Source organism: Varroa jacobsoni, unplaced genomic scaffold (genome assembly GCF_002532875.2).
Source record: "Varroa jacobsoni isolate VJ856 unplaced genomic scaffold, vjacob_1.0 scaffold_795, whole genome shotgun sequence".
Lineage (NCBI taxonomy): Eukaryota > Metazoa > Arthropoda > Arachnida > Mesostigmata > Varroidae > Varroa > Varroa jacobsoni.
The window spans coordinates 167,162-178,044 of NW_019213697.1; the positions used below are offsets into that span (position 1 = coordinate 167,162).

The window sequence follows — 10,883 nt, forward strand, 5'->3', positions numbered from 1 at the left end:
AACGTTGTAAGTAGAATCTAGAAACAAAAAATAAATATTTATTCCTTACAATACATGAAATACATTATTTGAACTTCAATTTCTCATAAAGCTGAATTCATCACCAATCAGCCTCTCCGTCCATGCGGCTAAACACATAATCCTTTCCATCAATATTCATGATTCCTTGTGTGAGCCGTACTTTCCAATGCGCGCCCTTGCGGTGCACCTTTGCATACTGGCACACGACGATATTCTCGATGTCATCAAGTGGTTCATTTTCGCCAATCGCATCTTCTTCATCATCGCCCGAATTGAGCACTTCGTCTGGATCTTGAGGTTCTCGACTCCCTTCACTGCTGGGACTGCCATCTTGCGCGTCGCTGCCTCCGTCCGCGACGAAACTATCACGTTCATCTTCCGAGGAGTCAAGATCCGAACCAGGATTCATCAAAGTGCCATCCAACTGACCTGGAAGAATTCGATTGGTTCCAGAACACCCGACCTCATTTGCGAGTGTTAATTGACTTTCGTCTTCGCGATCTGGTGCTGCTCGCTTAACGGTTGTTTTGTACTGTGTCTTCCTAGTAAACCTCGCTAACCTCCCGGCGCAATGGCTGAATTCTTCGAGATTTAGGGGTCCCTCACCGGAACGTAATAGTTGGGCGGCGACATTGCACGGCACGATATCACTGCCAGTTACTAGTGCACCCTCACTGCTTGTGTGCATAATGATGCGAGGGATATCATGTTTAACTGTAACCATTTCGCTTCCAATTTCAATACCTCCGGCACCGACAGAAAAGCTTTCGTTTGAAGAATCCATGCCGAATTGAGATACTTGTACACTTGTTGGATGAACTCGAAAGCAATATGGCTGCTCTGCTTCAAGGGCTCCAGATTGCGACAGCTTCGCGAGCCAAAGACGGCGTAGCTCAGCCAAAGCCTGGTCATCTGCTCCCGCATCAAGACCTTCCTTGGCAATGGCATCTATAACATCGTCCATTACTCCACGGTATAGACGAGTAACATTGGTTTTGCTCTGGAACATTTTCCTGTCCATTAATGACCACTTAACATTTACCTTTTTACCGCAAAGCATAGAACACAGCACGAAAACTATTTGGTTACCCCAAGAACCCACACACTTCGAACACTTCGTCATTAGATTTCCTTAGATGATCTGAATTGACACCTCGAATAGTTTTTAGTGGCGCGGTTTTCGAAAACTGTTCTACCCCGGCTTTACAGCATTAGCCAGTATTCCACCTCTACAGATTGCAGCTGGATTTAGAATAAAGGTAAAACTTTGTTAGCTCTCTCCAATGTTTACAGACGCCTTAATGTTTTTGTAGCTGACTTTCGCTCTATACTTCCAATCAAACCAAAATAATCTACCGTAAAGGACCGCGCATATTAGTCACTGCTTTGGAACACATTTGAATTCTTCTAAAATATACTGAAAAACAGTTTTCTTAACAGCAGGTAAAATGTTTTATGGTCCTTAATTTCACTTTGCGTAGAATTTGTTTTATAACAAGGTAGATGATACAAGTTAACAAAAAATACTGAGATTTTAGTTTCCCAGGGCAGCTTACGTCGCCATAAAGCATACGAAGTTGTACAAATGAACACAATAATACAACGTTCATGTAACTTTCTCTAGTAATAAGCTATTTTTATTATTTAAAGATTAAAATACAGCTCCATGTACTCCAACTGGGCCTTTATATTCTTCTCCCCTCAGATGGTCCTTCCACTCCTCTACACTGGTCACCTTTCATGCAAATTACCCTTCATGATAACCTCAATGCCTATAGCCTGTTGTCATTTCTGCCGCGGTATGCACACAGATGATGACATATTCACTTAGGATTTTTTACCACAACTCCAACCTCGTGCGTTCCCAAAATTTTTGGAAGGCTCCACAACGTAAACTTTAGATAAATAATAATGCATTGGCAATTAGATACATATTAGTCATTTCTTGACTTAATTTTTTATAATATACTTTTGTGCACCCATCGGTTCTTTGTAGGTGTCGATCAAATTATCTCACAATTAATTATAGCAGATACTGCCCAATCACCAGTATATTCAATAAAATAATTCTCTAAACGCCTTTCGTCTCCTATTTTTTTCACGAATTTAATCGCTGTCTTCGGTTTCATCTTCGTCACTTTCCACCATGTACTTTTTGCGAGGTTTCTTTTTGATGGCTTCCCGACGCGGAGTTTTAGCTCCCTTGCCTCGGCCCTTTTTCTCGCGTCCGGTGTCTTCGGTTTCATCATCTTCTACAAGCTGGTCTTCATCTGCCTTTTCAGCACGCTCGCGGGCTGATGTAAACACGGATTGCATGACGATTGAATCTTCGTAGATCAGCGAGCCGTCCACGTTGTATTTCTGTGCGTTCGTGCACAGCAGCATAAAGTCTTCTTCGAGGTCGTCTAGTGATCTAAAATGTTAAGAATATTGAAAGCTCTTAATTTACACGATTCAAGTAATTGGAATGTTATAAACAAAAGACCAATTATTTATGACAGCAATTCTAGGTAATACGCATCATTTTCAAAACTTGACCTTTACAATGCAATTGAATATATAGTATTAACATGAACAGACAGCTGAACATCTTCTAAGATATGGGATACCCGCTAGTGTCGGATAGAATAAGGTATCTCAGCCTATGCATGGAAGTACTACTTACTTGTAGTGCTCATCCTTAATGCGTTTTAGCATTTTGTTGAGGTCAATGGGCTTTTTGATGATCTCGTAGTAGTCGGGAAGATCCCTTCTCGAGGGCAGCTGCATAAAGCTTTCGCTAAGTACGCGCCCGTCAGCATCGGCATAGTTGATTACCATGTTGAGTATGGTTTTCATTTGCCTTTTTAGGAGCTGGCTTACCTGACCGCTTTTATCATCCTTGCCCGCTCCAGGACCTCTGCTTTTACGTTGACGTTTGCGGCCAGATGCGGGTTCTTCTTCATCGTCCGACCCAACCTTTCGGCGCTTTTTCCGGCCAGGCCTGCCCGAGGTTGTGGGGGCCGCGGGCTCGTCCTCAAAGTCATCGACATCTCCATCTTCGATGGCCTTGAGGAACTGTCGTTCAGTCAGAGCGTCGGAATAATCGACTTCCTTACGTGCCCTCGAGCCGCGGCCGAACACTTTATCATCGTCTTCGTCAGCATGCGTTAACTTCTCCACTTCCTCGTCGTTGAGGGCTAGCCACTGGGGTAGTTCATCCTCTTCCATTAGGCGAGGTTTACGGGGAGTAGCCTTAGCTTCATCTCTCCGGCGCTGAATATCCATCTTTTGGAATAGATTAAATTCGTCCTCGGAGCGGGCAATCATCTGATTAATCGTTTCATCATCGGGCACCTCGTTTTCCTCCTCTTCTTCTTCGTTTTCGTCTTGCAGAATGGCCTGCAGGAACTGACGTCGCTCGCTACCAGTTGATTTCTGATCGAACTTTCCTGCCTGAATAACCTTCTCATCAAGATTTAGTTTGTATTTGGCAGCAGCGAGAATACGCTCTTCGACGGAGTTGACAGTTACTAGTCGTAGAACGCGCACCTCGTTCTTCTGACCGATTCTGTGGGCTCGATCTTGCGCTTGCAAATCTTGATGCGGATTCCAGTCAGAATCGAAAATTATGACAGTATCAGCTGTCTGTAGATTTAGTCCAAGGCCTCCAGCACGAGTTGACAGTAGAAAGATAAAGTAGGGAGACTGAGGATCATTGAACTTGGCTAATAGGCAACCTCGATCTTCGGATTTTGTAGTTCCATCGAGTCGTAGGTAGGCAAACTCGCGGAAATTTAAGTAATCCTCGAGTACCGTCATGCACGATGTCATTTGACAGAATACAAGCACTCGATGGTTCGTTTCACGGAATTTCGGCAGGATGCGATCAAGTAATTCAAACTTCCCTGCCACGCGGTAGAGGTCAGGGCCTACAACGAGTTGACCATTGCCATTTCCGGTATGTTCGGCGAATGCTTCCTCGATGTGCTGGAACATGAACGGATGATTGCAGATCTTTCGAAGCTGCATGATTGTGTTCATGAGTGTCTTCATGCCACCCTTGCCTTTTTTGTCTTTCTCAGAACCATCCGTTAGCAGGATACCCTTTTGCATGTGCTTATAAAGCAATCTTTGCAGTCCAGACATATCGCACTTGACAACGTATTCGACTTTGTCAGGAAGTTGGTGTTCGACTTCCTTTTTTAATCGACGCAGTAAGAATGGACGCAACACCTTATGCAAACGACGGATAATGAGAATTGTTTCTTCCTCATTCAATTCGACTTTTTCACCAGTGGTTGCAAACGGTGCGTTGAACCACTGCTCAAACGTATTGCAACATTTGAATATGGATGGCAACAGGAAATTAAGCAGGGCCCAAAGCTCAGGAAGCTTGTTCTGTAGCGGAGTACCAGTTAGAAGAAGACGGTGTGGGGCGGTGTAGTGAGTATTGAGCACCTGCGTAAGTTTACAATGATGATTCTTCATTCTATGACCTTCGTCAATGATCATGTACTTCCACTTGATTTTAGAAAGTGTAGCCTTGTCTTTGATCACGTATTCGTACGTTGTCAACAACACGTTGAACTTGGAATTTCGCAGTTGACTCTGGAGGGAACGACGCAGGTTGGGTGACCCTTTGTACGCTACCTTGACGACACTAGGGGCCCAGCGATCGAATTCAAGAATCCAATTGGAAAGTGTGGATAAGGGCACAATTACGAGATAAGGTCCATTTACTTTCTTTTTTTCCATTAAATAGGTAATCATAGAAATCGTTTGAATGGTCTTACCCAAACCCATCTCGTCAGCCAGAATACCGTTAAGATTGTTGTTATACAATGATACTAGCCATTCAAGACCTTTTATCTGATATTCTTTGAGACGACCGAATACCAGCAATGACGATTGTTCGGTCACCGTCTCACGGATAGCATGCGCAATATTGTAATAGTTTTGAATTTGAGCCGCCGTGTTCTTTTCGTACTCGTCGTCGTCTTTGGCTACTCCCTGTGGTAATGGGGGTGTTTCAACGGCGGTGTCCGTCGCGGTCGGAGCTCCTGGAGCAGGTGGTGACTCCTCTTCATCGCTTGAATCATCTGTCTCAGCGTCACGCGGGGCTGCCTCCCAACCTGGATGCGACTCGAGCCACTGATCCAATTCGGAGGCTAGTGGTGCTTCCACTCCACTTAACTCAGTTCCAGTGGCGGTTTCAATTACGCGCACACGCACTTCACCCTCTTCTCTATTCGCATCACCGTCAGCCTTAGGCTTCTTTGTCTTTTTGAGTTTCTTCAACTCCTTTTTGTGTTGCACGACCATTTTCGTTAGGTTGTTGATATATTCATCTGTTTGAGAAAGTAGGAATGCAAGACGCTTATCTTTCTTCTGATCGATAAGCTTTCGGTAACCTTCCTCATCTTCAGCCATCAGCCTGATCATACGCTCCTTTTCCAGACGCTCCTGAGCTTTCTTCTGCTCACGTTCAGTGTTCTGATGATACGTAATAACCGCCTTGTTAATTTTCGATATTTTTTGCTGGACGACATTTTTGTGGAACTCTTTGAAGTCTTTCGCATGCTGCAGGACAGCTGTAAGGTACTCTTGATGTTTCTGACGGCGGCGCTTTTCCTGCTCGAGTTTTTGTTGTTTCTCCAGTTTTTCGGTAATTCGTGCCTCTCTCAAACCTTGCCGCTTTGTGCGCTTGTACAGCTTAGGATTTAGTGCTGTCTCTAATGTGGTATCCTTGCGCATGCAGGCTACCACTTCGGTGCGCAGCTGTCTCTGGAAATTTAGCAGGCGCAATGCCCGCAACTCCGTAAGAGCTTTTATTTTCAATTTTTCAGATAGGCTAGCAGCCGGGAGACGTGATAACTCTTGTATCCTGAAATTATTATGGAACCACAGATAATACGAACGTCAAAAATTAGTTATTTGATGAACAACAAAGCCATTGTAGAAATCTCGGAAACTTTATAATTTATAAAACATTAGTATTCAACTAAAAATGATTCCAAATAAAACTCATACGCATCGTCGTTGACGGGAGCAATTATGGCGACATCATTATGTTACGTTCATTTCTATAACAATTTATTTTGAAGTTTGGTTCAGCTTATCGATATAAACGAACCTATAAGCGATACGCTGGGTAATGCGGTTTTCGCGTTCCTTAAGAAGCTCGAGAGGATCGAGCCCTTGTGGTTTGGCAAGCGGCGTTATTCGATTTTGCTTTGGAGCTGGAGGCTTGGGAGGTCCTGGTGTAGGTCCTGCTGGTCTCAAAGCCTGTTGACTCAATTGATCGGGTATAGGCTGGTTACGGGCTAGAAGTCTGGAAAGAAATGACACAGTTTAGTCGGTTACTCATATGATCCGGCAAGCAATGTACGGAATAATATTCTGAAGCAAAGTAATTGAATTAATCGGTTATGTATACGAATTCAGTAATAGGCTAACTCGGCTGGGGATTAACAGTCGCCAATTTCTTCTCACGCACAGCAAACCAAGATTTGTTAACAAAAAGTTTTGACAACCTAAGAAATAATTAAAATAATAATAAGAATCACAATTTTTATAAAAGAGATAATGAACCCAGTTGTAAGGCTCTATACTAAAGTTTTAAAACTCACCGGTACACTTGAATTTGTGCTCTTAGCTGATTTTGCTGAATTTGATTAAAGGCTGACATGGGCTGTTTGCCATCCTCACGCGCTTCTGGAGCGCCATTCCGCTCTCTATCCATCGGATCGTGGCCCATGGGACTGGAAGCGTATACATGGGCACCAGGATGGTTTGGATGATGAGATGGCGCCGATGAGCCATGACTAGGCGAATGTGGTATGGTCATTCCAGGGGCCCCCAAGGCTGAGCCGGAACTCAGCTCTGGTGCTGGAGACACTGCTGTCCCCGACATCGCACTCGTTGCAATGGCACCAGCTATCCAAAAAAATGACAACATGCAGATTAGTAGAACACAAACCGTATTAATGTCGAAGGAATTTGCACGTTCTACTTCATGCATTATATATCAATAAAAAAAAAACGCTAACATACAATGTACATAACACTGCCAATCAGGTCAACCTGCTAAACCAAGCTTCGATCACGAGAAGCTGGTCGAAGCATACAATAATACTTGTAGGAAACACCAATGATAATTACAGCTTTTATTACTAAAAAAGTTATCAACGTACGCTTTGTTACTTCTTACATCAAGCACGTAGAACTTCGGGAGAACTTCTTATGTTGGTCTCGACAACCAAACACCTCATCGAATTATCAACCATAGTACGCTGAAAAAATATTCCTTAAAATCATTTTTGCTAGGGCATGTAACACATACGTGGTTTTTGTAATATGACGCTAGAATAATAGGAAATAACTGCTTTATACACAATTGTAGAATCAGCTCTAGTGTTCCGTTTTCTAGCAGAGCACTGTACAGAAATTCATCTAAATCTAGAGGGTTCCGTAGGCTCCACTTTATATATGTATATCGAATACATTAATTTAACAATTATGCAAACGTATTCACTAGTTGCAGTTGTGTCATTATACTTCTCACAAAGGTATGATTTTCTCGAAGAAGTGTTTAGTGCGCTAAACAAGGACCAAATCTGTCACTGATATATGTTCGACTTATATGGGATTACTCAGTGAGAACTAAACGACAACAATTCTACTTAATCTTTGCAGTTTCAGTACTTCAGAATGCGCTCTTACAGCAGTCCCGTCCACGCAGTCATATAATGTTCCAGCTCTCTAGTAAAAATGAGATCAGCTTAGAGTATTCACGGCTATAGAATCGATAACTCTGAATTACGTCGAATCTCGTTTAGAGTAACCCACGCAAAGCCAAGCTAGCACCCTGTTCCCACCACACAAGTCGTTTTCCTGTCGGTGTCCATTATATTTCCACACACACAACGTCTTCGCAAATAAACTTTAATAGTCCATTCACGTCACTGATATACTAACCTAACCTAGCGCAGATCACACTATAATATACAGTAGTAGTATTTGCATGAAGAAAACTATACAAATTTTCACAATTTCATGAAGGCTTCCTCAAGCCGACAAAACACAATATGGCCGCTGGTGTAAACATCGAGAAACCCGCCAGACAACAACCCAAAGACCCCACACAAGCAACACACCAAATCTTTCAAACTATCTCAGACAAGCAAACAGACACAAAAATTCACTGATGCCATCTTGTGTGATTAATGAAAATAGAGTTAAAGAATGTACCCTTTATTTATTCTTTAACAAGTGCTATAATTCTTAATATTTGATCTAATGTAAAGTGTCCACTATTTATAAATGCAAAGAGAAGACTAAATGTAGAAGAAACTTTTCAACTGAGTGGCATCATCGAGAGCTTTAGGTAGATTCGACTACTAGATGCCATCGTTCTTCATTTATTTTTGTTTTCGAATATAATATTGTTTTCTCCCTGCTGAATATATATATATATATATATATATATATTTTTTTTTTTTATAAACATATTCTGTTTTCATTCCAGTATATTTTGTCGCCAAAGTTTAATTTCTTTCATAGACAAGTATTTTTAGAGATCTTTCTTACATGGAAGCATAGTCGCGATGAATTAAGTGACGATCATAACTTAAAACCTCTAATAGCTACAAAATATGGCAAAAAACGAAAAAGTGTTTCTTATGAGCGTACAGTAATACCGGAGAAACACATTGGAGGTAGTGTCGCCGTGAAGTTAAGCGTCCTGAATTCACCGCACCGAAGTCTAGTAGCAACATTTAAAGAGATTTTAAAGCCAGAAGTTCGAAGGCACTTCAAACCGAGGTTCGATCAGGAAAAATGCAACAATTTAATTATCCTATTATAGTTTTACTGTTTCTTTGCTGGTATCAAAACGGTCGGTGCGACATGATAAGGGCCCGGCGCGAGGTAACTAGGGCAGTGTGTCTTGTGCTTAACTATTTTCAAAGTAGCACAAAGAATAGATGTCTCATAATGATTTTAGCAGTTGATTAATTTCTGGCTTTAATATGCAGTCTTTGATATATTATTTTTTTAGACGTCCTCCCAATCCAATGAAAATCAGGTGCAGGTTTTTTGCAGATACAGCGGTTATCCATTATATCTATTTATTTTAGAACATAGCATAAAGGAAGTTTAAGGTATTCTATATTAAACGCATATGTTATTATGTGTTATTCTCATGGCCGCTATTTAGAATGCTAGTTTATAGTAGGAAATAAATGGTGCTAGTAATTTTCAGTTGTCACATAGCTTCAAGCTTTTTAATTACTTACGTACGGAATTGTGTCACGAAGTGATGTGCATTTATTAGTTAATATCAGCAGTAATAATCTATATATCTAATAGCTTTCCCTTTTTTATTTTATTAATTATAATTTGATAGAAGATTTTAAGTTAATTTTAAACTATTTATTTTCAAAATAAAAAATATTTTTATTTTAAATCTTTATTACATCAAGTAATATAATAACACGATGAGCATATTCGCGTAATCATAAGGATATTGGGACAGTTGGCTTTAATTTTTAGAGTATGGTCAGGTGTTTTCTGGCAGCTTTTAATCTATTTGAATTAAGGTAAGTTCAGTATTTGCGAGATGATCACACAGAAAACGATCGTTTCCCAATTTCTCGAGCAAATTCCTATAATAATAATTAATACTATTTTTATTATGTATGGTTCAATCTCGATGCGGACCTCTGCTTTACTCAAAATAATAATATATTAATAGATTATTTAATATGTATTTAATAATTATCATTTTGCACTATTATGCTTCGGGTAATTATGTTTTTGCTTAAAGTGCCTATCGCGTACGCAGTTGCAACATTCGACAAAAGGCCGCACAGTCAAATGCTAAGAAAGGTATTCCTGTAATACTTTACACTTGATTTAATACTAAAACTATATACAACATTAATCTAAGCTCTAATATAGTATTTATTATTAATAAAGAAACTTGTTCATTGGCACTACTTTTTGCTCTGAGTGCAAAGGGTAGCTTACGACGATTGAAAAAGCTTATAACACACCTGTGTACAGAGATGATTTTCGTATGCCTGGCAACACTAATAAACTTTACTGACAACAAGCTATTAAACTAGCGTTCTTTCTGATGCCGACAAAGCGAAAAGTGGCCCTCGATACCCGAAAAACAAAGGTAGTGAAGATTAAGAGTGTCAAAACGTTAGGACGAAATAAGCCTTATTACAAAGGTCAACTGTTAAATTTGATACCCGTCAGAAAGTACCTAGGCATGATCTGCCATCAAGACCAGGGCTTGGCAAACATGCGAAGCAGGTTAATCAGGCTTAATGAGGCCAAAACCAAACTTAGTGACAGCTTACCTTGGTAGAATACAGAAACTTTTATTGCACGCGAAACAATTATTCGTACTTAAAGTATACCAGTTGTAGCTCTTGCGCTTTAACGAAATCCCGAATAAGCTATTTTCTGGCCAGTTTCAAACACAAAGACGCTTTAAAAAATCAGGTTTATGGCAAGATTCACCGCGAAGCTATCAAAAACATCTGTAACGCAACTTATAAAAAAAGAAGAACATCTTTCGCAAAAATAAGGAATACGAATTCCAAAAAAATATATAGGAAAATGGTATATTTTAGTGATTCGATGGATTCGGCTGTTATATAGAATACACATTTTCCCTCTGTTTTCTATTTGTAGATTTAAATAGGCAGGTTCCATGAAATTAACTAAAAAATTAATGTCGGATTCTTTTATTTCAAGTTTTACTTGGAGGCATATAAAACTTATTTATGAGAAATTATTAATCAAGTACATATTTTATTCTATATAAACTCATATGAGTTTTAATAAAGGAATAGAGAAGAGAAATG

General features: G+C 40.3%; 2 protein-coding genes across 6 annotated transcripts; both read right to left on the minus strand.

The window, feature by feature from the left end:
* Positions 1-100: 100 nt before the first annotated feature.
* On the minus strand, positions 101-985 carry LOC111263869 (uncharacterized). Its single transcript, XM_086969832.1, has one exon. The coding sequence runs from the start codon at positions 983-985 to the stop codon at positions 101-103; it is 885 nt and encodes a 294-aa protein (XP_086825958.1).
* A 641-nt stretch (positions 986-1,626) lies between these two features.
* On the minus strand, positions 1,627-8,121 carry brm (ATP-dependent helicase brm). Of its 5 annotated transcripts, none has more exons than XM_086969833.1 (6): positions 7,981-8,121; positions 7,214-7,295; positions 6,633-6,939; positions 6,137-6,334; positions 2,687-5,887; positions 1,627-2,434 (listed from the first exon to the last, which is right to left on the minus strand). In XM_086969833.1, exons 3-6 carry the CDS (start codon positions 6,914-6,916, stop codon positions 2,128-2,130), a joined length of 3,990 nt encoding a protein of 1,329 aa, XP_086825959.1. In that variant the 5' UTR covers positions 6,917-6,939; positions 7,214-7,295; positions 7,981-8,121; the 3' UTR covers positions 1,627-2,127. The 5 variants fall into 5 exon arrangements, with proteins under 5 accessions (XP_086825959.1, XP_022695039.1, XP_022695041.1 ...); XM_022839304.2 differs by having other exon boundaries at positions 7,197-7,295; XM_022839306.2 differs by having other exon boundaries at positions 7,726-8,084.
* Positions 8,122-10,883: the final 2,762 nt, after the last annotated feature.